Source organism: Emydura macquarii, unplaced genomic scaffold, assembly GCF_026122565.2.
Source record: "Emydura macquarii macquarii isolate MOO-44397 ecotype Brisbane River unplaced genomic scaffold, CSIRO-AGI_Emac_v2 contig_1876, whole genome shotgun sequence".
Lineage (NCBI taxonomy): Eukaryota > Metazoa > Chordata > Testudines > Chelidae > Emydura > Emydura macquarii.
This window is the reverse complement of record NW_027132013.1, coordinates 23,507,985-23,525,989: the sequence shown is the minus strand read 5'-3', so window position 1 is coordinate 23,525,989 and position 18,005 is coordinate 23,507,985. Positions and strand designations below refer to the sequence as shown.

The following is an 18,005-nucleotide window of genomic DNA, read 5'->3' as shown; positions in this document are numbered from 1 at the left end:
AAAGAAAAACGCATGAAATAACTCACTTATGGTCAGTTCATTAACCATTCTGACTACAAAACATCACTCAAAAATCAAGAGTCAAATTCTCTTTCCCAAACACAGATAATTGCACTGTTACCTGACATCTCTACAAAGCTGTAACGAGTCCTGGGAATGCAGATATTCCTGCTCGATAGGACAGAGCTGATAGTCAGAGCTCTGAAACCACTGGGTATGCACTCCGGTGCCATACGGACACCTCTCTGCTTCCACTATGTTGTTCTCCAGAGTCTCCGCTTGCATTTTAAAAAGTGTCTAGTTGTTGTGGCTGTGAAGAGAACCTCAAAAATGTGAACCAAGCACCACCAATAAATAGATGAGTCTGCAGAGAGCCTGGAACAATGGCTTTGAGAAATGTGTGTGAATTGTCCCATGCATCTCAGACACCCAGTGATGATAATGTAAAGGGTCAACATTGTTCATTATTTCAGTCCTTTCACTTGACTTCTTTACCTGGAGTTAACTGCCAGTGAACTCAAATTCTTAACACAGAGGGTGTGTCCACACAAGCCTTAATAAACATGTTAAGTACCTCACAGTGCTTTAAGCCTGCACTAGCTTGCTTGGCTGGGGGGAGGGTTAGAGTCTGAGCTCCATTTTCTTGGGCTGGATCCTGCCCACTTTGCAGTGAGGATGCCTGCTAAATCTCCCGAGTGCTGATGGTCCCTCTGGTGATCACAGTGCCTTGCCTTCCTATAGTTCCTCTCCGGAGGACAGACAGGTTCTCCCGCAGTTGACACAAGTGACTGGGAAAGAATCCTAAAGCATTGCCACGCAAAGAACCATGGGGTATGCCTCCAGACACGCCTGGGCAAGCATAGAAACAGCGTGGGCAGGACTTTGCTCTAGGAATGCTCTCACGCAGGGGAGGCTGTCTCAGATGCTCAGACTGAGGTGTCAATCACCTGGGCTAACTGCAGTGAAGACGTAGCCTGAGTGACTGTCATTTTGGAGACTCATGTGGATGGTGCTTGGGAGATGCCACCACTTATTTCTCCCTAATAAAGGAGGCAAGAAGCCTAGCAGAGCCCACGGGCATATCCAAGTCCCACTGAGGGAGAGCCATGCTCAAGCAGTCCAGTGGAGCTCAGAGAGCATGCGCAATTGCTGCAGGGTCATTTTCTGTCCTGTTCTGTACATTGGGTGGGGTATGTAGCGTCAACAGGCTTCAGGGGCCTGGAAAATTAGCCATGTCTGGAGTTTGTTTTTCATTTCTCCTGAGCTGAGAGAGGAGTTCAGTCTCCACCAGGCTCCTTTAGTCTTGGCGTTACTACCGTTGGTCTGTCTGAGCTTTGCTTTCCTTTGTCATAGTGTGGAATGGGAATCCAGTGTTTCTCCCAAGCCCTATAACTAGGGGATGGCTGTATAGTTGGTAATAGCTAAGGATGTAATTAGAGCAAGGATAGAGAGTCAGAAGTCCTGGGTTCTGCCATTGACTCATTAAGTAACTTTAGGAAAGTCACTTAGTCCTTGTTTCTGAGTTTCCTTATCTGTAAGATGGGAGTGATGATAGTACTTAGCTTCCTCACTGGTGTGTAGTGAGTGCGGTTTAGTCCATTATTGTTTGTAATGTGCTTTGAGATCCCATGTTGGAAGATGGCAGTGAAGTGCAAGGCATTACTATTGTTTCAGATTCCAAAGGGGTTCTCACTGTCTTGTCGGGCTGTCCTATTTTTGCAGGACATACCTGGAGGAAGAGTTGACTAAAGCCCGGGAGAACCCAAAGCTACGTAAGGACATGTACAAGAAGATGATTGAGGTGGATCCTCTTGCGCCCACGTTTGAGGAGAACGTGCAGCATGCTGTGACCAAGCCCCGTTACATGCAGTGGAGAGAGACCATCAGCTCCAGTGCCAACTTGGGCTTCAGGATTGAAGGGATTAAGGTGAGTGTCTTCCACTGCTGTCCTTTCCTGTTGACTGGGCTCACTCCTTTGCCTGATCTGATAATTAATCTACTTGTTGCTGTGCATCATCGGCCAGGTTTCCGAAAAGACAGCCTGACTTCCTAGCTGGAGCCACGCAGTCTGTTTATTTGTGGCTTTAGGACTTCCATGGTAATGATAAGAAAAGTGTTATGAAGCAAGAAATATGTCAAACCCATCGAACACACACTAACTGCTCTGAGAACAGCAGCAGCGAGGTTGAGAAAAGAAATCAGATAGCTACTTCATGGTGTAGACAGAATGAAAGTGAAACTGATATAAGGGAGAATACTGAACTGGTGAAATAATCGCCTCCCCCTACTCTCAGCCATGACCTTTAACCAATAGCTGTCCCAGGAACGCACAGTTTTATTCTGAGTGAATTGAAGTAAAACAGATTTATCCCAACCTCTCCCCTTCGTTCCCTCCACATATTTCTGACACAATGTGAAAACATTAGACTTGCACCATGTAGCATTCCCAGTGTCTAGGCAAATCGCCCTTTCAATTTGTGCAAATATCTAGTCTGGGAAGGAAGGGGAATCACAAAAGACCCAGAACCCCAAATGTCCAGACTTCAGCTGTAACCCCCCCTCTAATCCTCCTCAGACAAGAAGGGGTTAGCCCTTACATCTTATGATGTTACTTCAGTGTCACAGAAGAATTCCAACGATTTTCACTTTTCAGGCCCGTTTGCCCTACTCTTACGCTGTGGGTGTATGTCAAGTGGGCAAATACCACTTCAGAGTCTCAGTGGTAACCACCTTCAAAATACAGGGCTCTATCCTCTCCTTCAGATACTGGGGATATCTATCAGGGTTGCTTGAGGGTTGGCCTTGGCTGGCTTCCCCACCGAGCTGGTATGGACTGGCTTTTCCTTCCCAGGGGGGTTTGGTCTTATTTGGTCTAGTTTGGCTTCTTTCCTATGGACAGATGTGGTCTGGGATGGTGCCTCTTCTCTGAGTGGACCTTGTAGACGCAATCCAGCTCCTTGTGCAAGCACTAATGTTGTTTTGTTTTTAAAGTGACAAGTGAGTGTTCATTATGAGATGCTGACTGCATATAAGAGGTTAGTCATCATGAGTTGCTCTGTTTGACTTCAGGATTTTTATCCGGGCACATTGCTGCTCTCTGGCAGCCTGTACAGGATAAGATACATGTACAGGAAAGATAATGAAACTAGGGTTTCTGCTCTAAAACCTACTTCCACGTTTGAAGCCCAGGTGAATGAGAGGGGATAGATAGGTGTAGAAACAAAGTCTCCTTTTAACTATTTCTTTTTCTCTGCTTCGCTAGGCTGCCTTTTCCCTGTCTCATTCTTGGTGTCTCCTAGTGTTATAGGATGAACGGGGTGTCCAAGCTCATGCAGTGCTGGATTTCTCGACGCTACTCCCCCTGACCTGCAGGGACTGAGCTCAGAAACAAACTGAATGATGGGTGCTTTTCTTAGTGCAGGCTCCTGTCAAACAAACTTGCAATCAACTACTGGTGGGAACTTTCAGGCCTAATATTTACTCCTGGGCACTTCTGATGGGTTTAGGCTCTTCCTCACTAGCACCTTAGCCATCCAGTAACATTAATAGGCTAGTTATCTCAGTCTTTAGTTCTTCTCTGTGATGGAATCAGCACTCCAGATGATTTCACATCCCTGTACATGGCCTCTCTGCAGACATTCCAATGCATCCTAGTCACTGCAGATGACTCATAGGGGAAGATTACCTTGGGCCCTGGTGTGTGATTAGGAGAGTGAGCAAGGAGCCTTTCCCTTTCTTGCCGCACCCTATGCAGAGGAACTGCACAGTTCCAATTCCTGTGCATAGGAAATGCTCAATGATAATGTCTCCAGGAGCAGGTTCTCCCAGATCTGGCTGGGTGAGCTAGGGAGCATATGATGCACTTCCCTAAGGGACACTGCACAATGTTGCCTGGAGTTTCTCCCAGAGTGTGACAGTACCGTAATGGCACAGTCTGAGCCACAATATTTAGCATTTAAATCATGCGTGAAATATTCACAGTGCTCCGCAAACATTGCCTTTATCTTCACAACACCCCTGTGAGCCAGATAGCTGGGTAGTATTATCCCCATTTTACAGCTAGGGAAACTGAGGTAGAGATGTTTGATGAATTGTGCAGGCTGCATTTGGAACTCATGTACCAGTCTCATGCGCTAACCTCTTGGCATCGCTGCCTGTTTACATCTGTATGTTCTAGAACTATGACTTTGTCATATGGAGCGCAGTTACGTCATATGACATTACTTTAGGAAAATCTTTTTCACTAGGAGGAGGGCGGTGAAGCACTGGAATGGGTTACCTAGGGAGCTGGTGGAATCTCCATCCTTAGAGGCTTTTAAGGCCTGGCTTGACAAAGGCCTGGCTGGGATGATTTAGCTCAGGTTGGTCCTGCTTTGAGCAGGGGGTTGGACTAGATGACCTCCTGAGGTCCCATCCAACCTTAGTCTTCAGTGATTCTATGACATCCCAGTTCTGTTTTCAAATCATGGAGAAGTCATGGTACTGTGTGCCCCTAGAGCAGTGAAACCCATAGGTCCCCATTTTGAAAAGTAAGCTTGTGGGTATGTGGCAAAGTTGCCCTGCCCTGCCCTGATAGTGAAGCACATCCAACGAAAATGCGACCAACCCTGCCCAATTTTTTTACCACAACAAAGATTATGCATTTCCAGTTCAGGTGCCCCCCCTGCAAAAAATGGTGGATTATGCATTTCCAGTTCTGGTCACATGACGCCGGAAACTGAAATTCCAGAAGCGACCAGGTCCAAAACTCAGCGAAATGACCCGGACGTGGGGCTGCAGTAAGCCTGCTGGGAACAGGCCCAAAAACGATCCACGCAGATCAAATGACAAGTGCCTGTGTTGAAAGAGGCCCAAATCAGCTTATAATGAGCTGACTTGGCACTGCGGAACTAGTGATGCCATCTAGTGGTTAGTGAGAGACAGTCACCCAATCATTCATTCAAAAGTATCCCTGCCCTGTGACTTGGTGGGGCGAGAACCAAAGAGGGTGAAATCATAGAGGCCCTCTAGTGAAGTGGACCCAGGCCTCTGGTGAAGTGGACCCAAATGAGATTTGAGTCACTGCATATATTCCTTCCTCCTGAACTGCGTACCTACTATTGTGGTTGATCCATTCCACCGCAACTTCTTTCTCCACACCATGCTCAGATCCCTGAAATAAGTCAAGATTCATTCAGCCCTGTGTTAACTCTCACTACAGTGTTGGATTTATCTATCCTGCCTCTTGCATTAGAGACAAATTGAGCCTTCTGAGTTGCCTTAGAGCACAAAGCATTTGATCTGTGTTCCTACAAGCCTCAAGCAAGAATCTTTTCTTCAGGTGACAGTCTGAGCAGTCTTCTGGCTAAAGGATAGGGCTAGGAATCAGGAGCTGACTTACTTGGCAATATTGAAAATCACTTAACCACTTCATGTCTCAGTTTCTGCAGTTATTACATACCTCCCTTCCTTCCCAGGCACTGTGAGTTTTTAATTCATTAATATTTGTAAAGGGATTTAGATCCTTGCATGGAAGGCATGTAATAAAATAGTAATATGTTGGCAAGTAGCCAAAATGCTGTAGCGGGAGCACTGCAGAACTGCATCTCTTCTAGTGGGAGCGCAGAGAAGCCATGCAGGAGAGTACACAAGCAGCACCATTCCATAGGGTGGCAAAGTCTGCTCCCGCTGGAATGCCTGGTCAGCCATGGCATTGGCTCTGGAGATGGAAGATGCAAAGGGCAGCTGGGGAGGTCTGCAGTGTATTGAGGGCAGTTGAATGGGGTCTCAGGGCTTGGTGTGCTGTAGATTCACACTCTGGCTTGTCGTGCATTAGCCCCCCAAGTAGACAAGTCCTTACACTGGAGGTATGGTAAGGGCCTGATGGAGAGACTGCCAAAGGCATGGCTTCAAGGAAAATGGATGTGGTTTGAGCATGGCCACACCACCTGCGCTTTGGGATAAGGCAGTGGTTCTGAACCAGGGGTACATGTACCTCTGTGGGTATGCGCAGGGATCCTCCAGGGGGTACATCTACTCATCCAGCTGTTTGACTAGTTTTATAACAGGCTACATAAAAAGCATTAGCGAAGTCAGTACAAACTAAAATTTCATATGGACAATGACTTGTTTATACTCCTCTACATACTATACACTGAAATACAAGTATAATATTTATATTCCAGTTGATTTATTTTATAATTGTATTGGGAAAAATGGGAAAGTAAACAATTTTTCAGTAATAGTGTGCTATGACTCTTTTCTGGTTTTATGTCTGATTTTGTAAGCAAATAGTTTTTAAGTGAGGTGAAAATTGGGGGTACGCAAGACAAAGCACAAACCAAGATGATGATATAGAATGGAAGGGATGGTGTAACTCAAAGTTGGACGTATATTTAATGGGAGCATAAAAGCAGCAAAAGCAGTTTGGTATTTCCCAGCTAGCTAGGTATTTTACTGGTGTCACTGGAATATAGACCTACATAGCTAGCATGCCATTTAGACTGCAGATTGAAATTCCAAACTCCTCCGTACACATTGGTGTGCTGCTATAAAGCACTTCAGATTGCTCCTGAATTCCACTGCCTACCTACTGCACTTCAGTTGCATAACTTATGTATGCTGCATCAACTTTACATCACCACATTCAAATCTAGCCCACCGTCTTCACCATCTTGGAATAAAAGCAGTTTATTCTGCTGTACAATAGTCTGTGAAGTGGGTGGGTGTTATAACTACTTTTACCATACAGTCAGTTAACTTTCTTGTATGATAATCCTGGAAGTTTTATAGTACATGTTGTATTCCTCCTCTGATATAAATGGTGTTTCACTTGCTTAGAGCTGAATTTTACCCCGTGGTGCAGTCACTTTGTCTTGTAGGAGGAAGATAGATGTCTGTATGTGGTTGATTTACTCCTATAATAGAAATGCTGCATTTAATTTCATGAATATGATGAGGAGGGATGTGGTTTTATAACACTGCATCCTTCTTGCAAATGTAAGCTACCAGCTACTATTATTGGTCTGTGCCATGCATGTACGGCCTAAAAAGTAAGTATTCATGTCATACATAGAGATAATGACACCCAGAAGGTTACCCAGAGGGCATGTTGACAAATGTGCCCAGATTCACACACCCTTCTCGTATGCATACAAACTCACAAACACAAATTGATCATTACAGGCACACACATGTGCCTGCATCTTGTTGCCATGTGCAGTTGCATTGCGAATACACAGATTCTTTAAACTTTCTTCTATACACAATTAAATGCATGCTCCCACACACCTTTTTCCTTGCAAATTCACTCACATACTCAGTACACTGGCACACGTGCTCATTCAAACAACCACACTGTTACAAACACAGAGTTTTTATTATCAGCAAGTAATTTTGTCTTCTCTGACTTAGGACTTGCTAATATGAAAAAAGATTTTATCGGGGACTGAGAATCTCACCCACAGTCCTGTGGTTTCCCCACTGAAAGAGAGATGGAGTAACACAAACTGGGTTTGAGAGGCCACAAAATATCCCCTCCCACACATAGCTATGGGGGGGATACCTGTCAATCTAGAAAAGAAAGCAGCCAAAGAGCACCCTGTGGTTGACCCATTAGCAAGTTGCAGTCTCTTGTGAGGTGAGAGGGAAACCCTGCGACAGACTAATAATATTTGAGAGGTCTTTTGAAACTGTAATCAACAGGAAACCGAGTGGTATTCAAAGGTATTTGGTTTGTCTTTCTTGTCCTCTTCAGCTCTTGTGTAATGTATTGCCTCATCTCATCCAGCCATCCACTTCTATTGATTAGTGACAGATAGAACCGAGCTGTTGATGATTCAGGAGGCTTTACTGATTGGCTGAATTATTTTTGATACATAATAGAAACCCTTCTCTCTCTGTGTTTGTGTGCAGAGAGCTGACGGGACGTGTAACACAAACTTCAAAACGACGAAGACACAGGAGCAAGTTTTCCAGGTTTTTATGGAATTCATTGAGGGCAACACAACTATTCTGGTGAGTCTTGAGCAGTACTAATCTGTGGTCCATTCAGACCCCTTTGGGACATGTGACCAGGGCTTCCACCTTGAAACTTCCAAGGAAGAAAATCCAGAGGGTGGGGGTGGGGAATCAGTGGGTTTATGGATAGGAGTTGGCAGATAATCATCCATCAATGATTGTGATTGGATGTAGCTGTGTGTTTTCACTGCAGACACTTTGAGATAGCAAAAAGTGAGACAAACTAACTAGTGGTTTGCCCTTTGCCTCAGATTGTGGTGGCTGCCTTCTGATGTGTCATGACTGGCACAAGAGAGAGGCATTGGTGTCTGAACAGGGGTGTGTTAATAGGAAAACTTGTGAATCACAAATTAAATCTAGTGAAGACAAAGCCAGGAAGTGGGAGTGGAGGGAGATTGGTGGTGCATTGTGCTGCCATGTGTGAGACTTTGCTTGAGAAGCAACTTCTATATTCCCATGCTGTGGTCTTTGATTGGATAATATTAACTCCTTCCTTGCTGGCCTGTTCTATGGCCTCCCTGTGGCAGTATAACATGTCTCATGACTTCAAAGGCTGCTATCTCATTCCACTGCAACACAGAGGCCACCTCAGTGGAACATCAGCACTTCAAAGACAATGTGCCAGCTAACATGAACATTCTTCCCCCCGCCACCCAACCTTACCAGAAGTGCTGGGCAGTGGGAAAACAGTTTGACAGGCCCCAAATTTGGCCCACATTCTCCCTCTCTTAACAAAATTCAGCTCTCATTGTGGAGAGGGAGGGGAATTGTTGCAACATGTCCATTCTTTTGTCTGAAATGAAGGATGCCCAAGCCTTAAGATCCTGGTTCTCCAGCCAGGTGACACACCACTGCTTCCAGAGCCAGACACCTGAGTTTGTTGGGATTGTGACCCAGGCACACGTGTGAAGCCAGTGCAGATAAGCCCTTGCCCTGTGCCACCACACTGTGTTCATTTGAGAACAGGCAGGTTATTGAAGTGTAGTTTTTTGTTGGACCATGAGCCTAAAGAGTGTGTGTCCTAGTATGAAGAGCATTGTTATAATGGTTATAATGATCATTGTAAGCCAAGTATCCCTCTCTGCTGCCTAAAGATGGCTCAGGCATTGGATCGTGCTGAGCCTTTGCAGGGGCATGTATTGTACCTGACAGATTGAGTGAAAACCTTGGGGCAAATCAATCCCTGGTGTAACACCATTAATGTCAGGGAAGTTGCACCAGAGATTGATTTCGCGCTCTTTTATTACTTGTTTTCCCTCACCAAAGTGACATTAAAATGTGCATGGATTTTTTTTTCCCACTCCGTTTCAGAAAAAATACCTCAAGCGTCTGCATGATATCCACATCATCCTCGAGTCCTCAGACTTCTTTAAACGACATGAGGTGAGCGCGCAGGGGCTGAGTGCAGCGCTGCCGGGGGACTTATTGCTGCCTCAGCTTGCCATTCAGATAAGCTCTTAGAATGGCCTGTTGGTGAGAGAGGGACTTGAGGAGAGTACCGAACAGAAGAGGAATGATACATATTAACCACACTTGAGCCACCAAGTCTCCTACCCAAGAGCAGAGAGTTCCAGTTCCAGATGAGAGGTGATAAATCCTCCAATCCCAGCTTCCCTCAGCAGGAGTTCACTGTAAGGAATGGTTTACTAGTGCTGGCTTCTCGCAGCTACCCCATGCCTGGTCTGTTCCCGAAGGAGATGAGCGAGGGGTGCTGTGGGAGCTCTCATTCGGTATGGTGGCAGCACCTAATTCTGATTTTACACTAGCAACTTCAGTGGAGTTCCTCCTGATTTACATCAGTGTAAATAAGTGCCCTCATTTCTCCTAGCAGGCAAGGTCGTAGAGAAGGTAATGTCACTGGTACCTGCTCAGCATTATTGGTGTGTTTACTACAATTCAAGCTATGAGATTTGTGGATGTGCAAGTTTGAGCCAGATCTAAGAAATTCACTGCCTGACGCCTGGTGCAATGCCCTCGACTGTGGTCACGCTGACTGGTGCAGTGGTCCTTAGCAGACTATGCGTGTTTGATTGATTTTGAAGCTTTGAGAGCTGGCAATTTTATTTTACATTGTTGGTGGTAATTCCCCCTTAGCCGCTGGCAGGATTTTTGTTAATCACTCATTGATTTGGGCCATGATCTCTCTCCAGACACCATGTCCCCTCCCAAATAACCCAGATACATTGTCAGTGAGCCAAAGGGTCACGTCTGTTCCCTTCTGTCTGCTGGAGTCCTGCCCCTTGGTGCCCTTATGTCAGTACAGTGCAGTCATGTTACAGTAAGCAGCTGGCACACTTCTTGTCATTGTATAGGCTTTGCAGCCCAGCAGTCATCATCTGTTTGTACAGGTATAACTGATGGGGCCTTGCTCACAGCAGGGAGGTGGGAGGGTGAGGGAGACTTCAATAACACTTCTGTGTATGATCACCAATCTCCACTCTGCAGGTCATTGGAAGTTCACTACTCTTTGTGCATGATGACAGCAGGCATGCCAATGTGTGGCTGATTGATTTTGGAAAGACAACACTTCTCCCTGATGGGCAGACCTTGGACCACAGGATCCCCTGGCAGGAAGGCAACCGGGAGGATGGGTACCTGCTGGGATTGGACAATTTGATTAAAATCTTAGACAGTATCACCGAAAGATGAGAAAAGACTAGTGCAAATTCATGGGACTGCCTTGTGACCTTCCACTCTACTGGGATTTCTCCGTTGGAGGGAAACTCCTTTAACTCTCTCCAAACTCCTGGGGTTATTGCCGTGCAAATGGAGCTGCTTTCAGAGCCAGACTGTTCATGATCAAAGTGACTGCATTGGCCCTCCATGAACTAGAGTGACTCAGGATTGGTCTTTAATTAATCAGATTAACTTCGGATTGGTCCTCAGTGAATCAGAGTCTCCAAACTCAGGAACCAAACCAGCATGATTCCAGGAGGTTTGTACAGTAAATCAGAGTGACTCTGATTTCAGGTAAACCAAAGCAACTCTAGATTGCCCTTTACTGAACCACAGTAAATGACAGATTGCTTAGGGGTGTAGGGAGGGCTGAGCAGAATTCTCCAGTGGATGGGACTGCTTTGAAAACAGCAGGAGTGTTTGCTCCCTAACCCCATGTCCCTAGGCTGTCATTTATGTTATAGATTAGGTGGGGCCAGCCCAGCTGTTGTGTTGCATTACAAGGGTGCGCAAGATGGGAACTGATGAGGCCCAGGAAACATGGGAGAAGGGTGATTATACAGTAGAACCTCCAAGATATGAACACCAGAGTTACAAACTGACCAGTCAACCGAACACCCTGTGGAACTGGAAGTAGGCAGTCAGGCAGCAGCGGAGGGGGGACAAAAAAAAAGAAAGCAAATACTATACTGTGCCTGTATTGCATCTTAAAGGTCGGCACATCTGGGTTTCCTATCCCGAACTCTACTTGCCATGTGAGGGGCAGCCACTTACAGGTAGGAGGTGAAGATGCTGAGGTTCACGAGCATTGCTGTGAGCCCTGCTACCAGCCCAAGGCAGCCAAAGCATGCAGAGCAGAAGCAGCCTAGGGTCTGTGCTGTTTCCTGTAAGCCTTGGGTGGGCACTGTTCCAACCCCCTTCCCGCCCCACTGAGAGGGGGATGCTGTTTTAACCACACCTGCCCCCCACCCCCCCGTCAGGAGGGGGACAAACGAACTGGGGAGGAAGGGGCGCTGGCAGCGGGCTGGCACCAACCCCCTGCCACATGCTGCCTCTGTAGCGCAGCAGGCAGTGCACAGAGCAGGGCAAACTCTGGGGACAATTGGCTGAGGGCTGGGGCTTGTAGTGCCAAGGGTGCAGGGCAGGCCCCCCCAGTTCAGCCCAAAGGCAAGACACAGGAATAGGGCAGGGAGCTACTTGCAAACCAGGCCTTTGCAAACCACCTTTGCTGAGAACTCTCCCAGCCTCAGCTGGAAGACACTGACTGCAGGGTACGGTACTATAATGTTACAAACAACTTCTATTCCCGAGGTGTTCGTATCTTTGCGGTTCTACAGTAGTTCATGGCAGTGGTTGTCTTAGGATATGTCTACACTAGAAACATAAGTCGACCTATATTAGGTCAACTTACAGCCACTGCAGTAATTATTATGGTGGTTCACGTCCACACTACCCTCCTTGGGTTGGTGGTGCGTGTCCTCACCAGAAGCACTTCCACCGACCTAACGGGCAGTGTGGGGAGCCGAGAGCCCGGTCTCTCAGCTCCACTGGCAGCTGCCTGCCGGGAGCCTGGCTGCCCCACAGGCTCCACAGCTCCCCGTGGGCTGCTCCCGCGCTCCGTTCCCTGCTGGGAGCTGGGGAAAGCACCCAGAGATTCTCCCCTCCCTGTTCCCCACTGGGAGAAGCCTCCCGCGGCTTCTTGCCCCCAGAGAGTGGGGTCCAGCTGCCATGGTTTCTCAGCCTCTGCCTTGCCGCCTGCTCCCCACTGAGATCTGGACAGCTTTGTCAGTTTCAATTGACAAGGCTGCACAGTTCCCAGCAGGGAGTGATGGAAGCTCCCAGGTCTCCAGGGGATTGGGAGGCAGCTGGGCTCCCCTTGCCCAGCTTTCTTATAAGTTTCATGGCTCCTGGTGTGAAATTGACAAGACAGCCAACAGCCAATGTAAGGGACGCAGTGTCTACACAGACTCTGCATCATCCTAACTACACCGATATAAGCCTTATGCCTTTTACGGAGGTGGAGTTATGTCAGTGTAGAAGGGCACTTACATGGATGGAAGGAAGGCTGTAGTGTAGACATCACTGACATGACATCACTACGCCAATGATTGCTGCCAAGTGGGATACATGAGACTAACATAACTGTATAGTGTAGTCCAGCCCTAAGTTTTGCCAGGGTCAGCGGTGGTTGACCTTTTCTCTCACTCCTTGACCTGGCCTATCCTCTTTTCTGTCTAAGAACATTCTTAACCATTTTCAGGTGGTTCCTAATGAGGTTACAGATACTATGGGAAGTAAATAGCATCACATTGTTCAGGCACCATGTGACTTTCAAACTATACATGATATTTGAGAGGCTGATGAAGAGGTAATGCTGGCTGTTCCAGCTGGATAACATTTGTGAAGTTCAGTGGCATCTCTCTTTAGCAGGTGGGTGAGGGGACAAAGTTTATTTTTCAAGGGCGTAATTATTTTAGAGGAAAAAAATGAATTCATATAAATACTAGCAGCCGAGTTATCAACATGCTATTTTACACCAAGGCTTTGATTCTTGATCTTTTTGCTTGTGGCTCGGATTTCCTGGTGGTGCCAAGTTCATTCTTTTGCCACATCTAGAGTTTCAGGACATAGGCTGAGTGCACAGGGATCAGAAAGGAAATATATCACCATAGACAGCATTACACTGTTGGCTAGATCTATTATGGGAGTTCTTCCCTGGAAGCATCAGGAATTCACCATATTTGAAAGCAAGGTATTACCTTAGCTAGACTAGAGGTCTGATTGCTATGCTATATCCCTTGATTGGGATCCCTAGGTGCTACCCCAATACAAATTAATATTTATGTGCTCATTCGGTATCCAGATATCTGACAATGTCTTTTCCAAGTTGGAGCCATCAGTCATGTAACAAGACCATATAGTCATTAAAATCACTTGGTTTTTAGATGTTAAAAGGTATTAAACTAACATCAGTTGATTGGAAATCCTCTCTTTTGACAATACAACCATAGTCAAAAGAAACTTCAGGAACTTTGGAATAACTGCAAGTAGTTCTGTGCTTCTGTAGGGAATCACTACGCCAATGATCGCTGCCAAGTGGGATACAGGAGACTGTTTGTATAGTTCTTGCTTGGAGCTAAATGTATGTGTAATGATTGTAATAAGGGCTGAGGAGTCTAGGATAACTTCTAAAGGAAGCCACTTTGGTTCATGTACTGTAATTGGAGCCCAGTCAGTCTTAATAATCTCAGTTATTTTTCATCTGCATTAAAGAAAGCATCCATGTTAATAGTTCTGACCATGCCAATAATGACCTAAAAAATCAGTTAGACAAGGTATACTGGAGAAGCAATTGAAATAGAGCAGTATGAATATTTTATGCCAGCACCTGGAATCGCTTGAAATCTGAAATTGTTTTTGTTTCGTTGCAAATTCAAAACTTACCCTATGTTTGTGAATATTTGGGGGTTTATATTCAGTGAAAATGGTCCTGTTTTTGAGCTGAAAAGGTTTCAAGTTTGTTTGAAATAGGACATGACTTACAGAAAATTTAGGCCCCTTTTCAAGTGAATGTAGTCTTTGGGTAGAAAGCATGCATGTTTTTATTCTCTATGCCCCCAAGTTGTGAAATTGTCTAAGAAAGCCAAATTATCTGCAATGACATTTACCAAAAATATGGTGAAAATGTTTTCCTTCTTTCCCACAGCCCTAATGAAAACAACTCTGCTTGCAATGTTTCAAGAGAATAGGTAATAGACTAAGAAACACACAAATAGTTCTTTACAGCTTAAATCTATGAATTCTTATTAGGGTTAATTAGATGAGAAAACCCACGGCCTTCATTATGTGATTGTTACTTCAGGCAGTCCTATCAGGGACCAAAATAGTAAAATCACAGAAGTTAGAGATGGAAAAGACCTTTTAGGTCATGCAGTTATTCTCCCTACAAGTGCAAAATTATTACTTAATGTTCATTTATTAACATGTTGTTTATTCTGTCTAGTTTTAATTGGTAGTGAGAGTTAAATTTCCTTCTTTTGTGACTACCCATGCCAGCATTCTGCACCACACAACCTCAAGCTCTAGGAAAAAATTGGTGGTGAATTTCCTTTGGGCAGAATTGAGAAACCAAGATCTATCTAGGACTCATGTCAGTTCCGTTTGGTTCTACAGTTCCAAATGGCAGTTGGAGGCGATATGGAAGCAATGGCTCCAAAAACAGCAGAACTGTCATTTGAAAGGGTATTTTGCAGTAGACAATCTCAGGGGAAAGTGCTCTGTCATGGAAAGTGATCCATTCCTGTGCACTTGTTGGAGAGAACAGCAAAAAGAAAAGCTTTATTACAAGAGACATTGAGCTGTGAAACTCAGGTCCATTTCAAAATGATAGTTGTAGCAAAGTTGTTTTGAGATGGCTTTTTGGCCTATACCAGGACTAGTTTGGAAGAAGCCACAATCCAACTCCTACTTGCTGGTACTGTGGTGTCAGTTATATGAAAGAAGAAAGAGAGGGAGTTTTATACAGTAGTTAGAACATAGAATTGGGAACCAGGACTCCTAGACTATTTCCTATCTCTTCCACTGACTTGCTCTGTGGTCATGGGCAAACTTCCTATGCCTCAGTTTTCCCATCTGTAAAATGGGAACAATAATACTTACCTACCTCACAGGGATGTTGTGAGGCTTCATTAATTATTGTTCATAGGGTGCTTTGAGATCCTTGGAAGAAAGATGCAGTATAGAGAAATGCAAATAAATAGTTCAACTGAATTAAAAACAACAGATTACTGACAATCCCTGAAGGATGTAAGTTCAGATGAAACTCAGCCCAAGAAGTACAAATTGAAATCCCTTTTTTAATTCTCTACAGAGGGAAGAAGTCACTTAGGGCCTGATCCAATTTCTATTGAAGTCAATTGAAAGACTTCACGGGGAGTTGAACCAAACCCTTAAACAATTCAGAGGGCCTTTGCTTATTTTTTGTATTATTATTATTATTACTGTTTGTTGTTATCAAGATACTGAGAGCTAATGGCCTGTATCCTCTACAGTGCATCCTGTTCTGAACACTACAATTTATGACTAAGGTCATTTTTGACATTCTGACTGTATCGGTTGAGTACTTGTTATTCCAAGGTGTATATGTTACCAAATAAATAAGTTTGGGGAAAAAAAGCCATCCAACGTGGTTTGATACATGAAGTGTGATTTCTTTTTCTCTCCTCTACAGAAAAACCCTGCAGGAGATTATTCCTCCAAGAGTTTCTGTTGCACTTCTTTGAAGTTCCTGTAAGGAAATCTTTGGTAGCTTTGCTGATTTTTTTTTTTTTTAATGAATGGATCTTATCTTATGAGCTTTGTAGGGCACTAGCACAACACAGCTTGTATTTTGTTCTCAGTGCTGCTCTTTACCTATTCCAAGGACTGCATTTGATGTGGGAGTTCTTCCATTATCTCCTATTTAAAAAAAAAAAAGTGCACCCCAATACTGCAGACCTATTTGATTGAATGAGACTGAAGTCCTGAATGTTAGAAGAGAAAACCGAACAAATACTTTCTTAATTGGTCACAACATATGCGGTCATTTTGAATTTACTTCCACCCAAACTGAGCTCAGTCTGGGAAGTGTATGAAAAAGAAACCCTACTGTCTCCCAAGGAAAAGATTTGTCTGTCAATGGTTTCCCCCACTGAATGATTTTATCAACATTTGGAAGGGGCATTGGCACACCTGTGTCTGACCCAATAACCCTGTTGTCTCTGGAAGGGATGGGGGGAAATACAGACAGAGTCCTGCTATTTTGGAATGAACATAAGGGTGAGACTGGAGTGAATTGCCAGCACTCTTTCTGAGTTTGCTGCTGTTTCAGTAGAGCCTGGTGGAATGTGGCATATGCCACCACCTCCAGTGTATCTTATTTTTACTGGGGAAGTCCAAGGAATTGCAAATAGAGGAAAGAGAGCAGTGACATTCTGCACTGTGGGAACCAGTACAGCTTTGTACTTGGAGGGAGGCTACTATAGACCTTGGTCAACACTTGTCATCATGAAACAGAAGCACAGCCAAACTCCACTGCAAGTGGGTGCAGAAATTCAGGATATCCTGGTGACTGTCGCCAGTGCCTCTCTGATGTTGGCTCAAGACTGTGTATGTTACTCCACTAGCTATTGGATGCTGGGTTCCTGGCTATCTTTAAGTTATGTGCTGATGGAACACTCGTGCGTGATGAAGGAGGAGATCCTGCCCTGCCCTGGGCCAAGGAGTCCAAGGCCAGGTTTATAAAGCATTTAGGGAGCTTAAGATGTATATAGGCACCAAGTAGGACTTCCAAAAGCATGCAGGTGACTGACTCCCATTGATTTTAGGCACCGAGACACTTTTGAAAATCCTACTACGTGCCTATCTGTGCCTTTAGGTGCCTAGATACTTTTACAAATCTGCCCCCCAAGTCATGTGAAATACAAAGACCTGTTTGAACTGTATTCCTCTGTCTGCCTGAGACAGACTGGCTATATCCCTAATCCCACACTGAATTTGATGGCTTCCCCAGGGATAGATACTGGCCTATGAAGATCTCTGCTTCAGTGTCCTAAAACCCAAAGATTCACAGCAGTTGAGATGAACACTGCACACTCAGAGCAGCTGATAAGTGCAGCAGGAAACCTGCACTAGGTGCTACTGGAGGAAGAGCAGCTCTCTGTCGTTTGAACAATCTGGCAATTTTTCAGTCATCGTTCTTTCCCCTGTATCCAGATGGTGTTAACTTTAATACAGAGGAGACCAAATAGACACTGTTAGCATCTCTTTATTTTTGTATTGCAAATATAGAAGTACACATTTATCTGACGTGAAATTGCATAGCAGCAGACTTATCTACTTATGTACAGTGACCTAAAGGGTAGGTTGGCAAGCAGTGTTGCCATAAGCAGAGGTAACAACAAATGAAAAGCGATTCAGTTAAATAAAAAGTGGGAAAAGTCTCTAGGGTCTCAATGGGTATGTCTACACTGCACTTAAACACCTGTGGCTGGCCTGGGTCAGCTGACTGGGCCTGGGAGGTTGTAAAATTGCAGTGTAAATGTTTTGGGTTCAGGCTGGAGCCTGGGCTTTGAGACCTTCCCACCCACATGAGGTCCCAGAGCTCAGGCTCCAGGCCGAATGCCTACACTGCAATTTTACAGCCCCCGAGCCCAAGCCCCAAGTCAGCTGATATGGGCCAGCCCTAGGTGTTTAATTGCAGTGTAGACATACCCAATGGCATTGCCCCCATAAGGGTGGGCTCTGTTGGTTTTTGGTTTTTTCCTCTAAATTAGGGCAGGAAGAGTAAACAG

General features: G+C 45.1%; 1 protein-coding gene across 1 annotated transcript in view; it reads left to right on the top strand.

Moving 5' to 3' along the window:
* Positions 1-16,050, top strand: part of ITPKA (inositol-trisphosphate 3-kinase A) — a 52,450-nt gene extending 36,400 nt beyond the window's left edge. The window contains exons 4-7 of the mRNA XM_067557950.1: positions 1,723-1,927; positions 7,894-7,995; positions 9,310-9,381; positions 10,444-16,050. Coding sequence (XP_067414051.1) covers positions 1,723-1,927; positions 7,894-7,995; positions 9,310-9,381; positions 10,444-10,647 — 583 coding nt within the window. The 3' untranslated portion in view covers positions 10,648-16,050. The remainder of the gene's footprint in view (positions 1-1,722; positions 1,928-7,893; positions 7,996-9,309; positions 9,382-10,443) is intronic.
* The last annotated feature ends 1,955 nt before the right edge of the window (positions 16,051-18,005 follow it).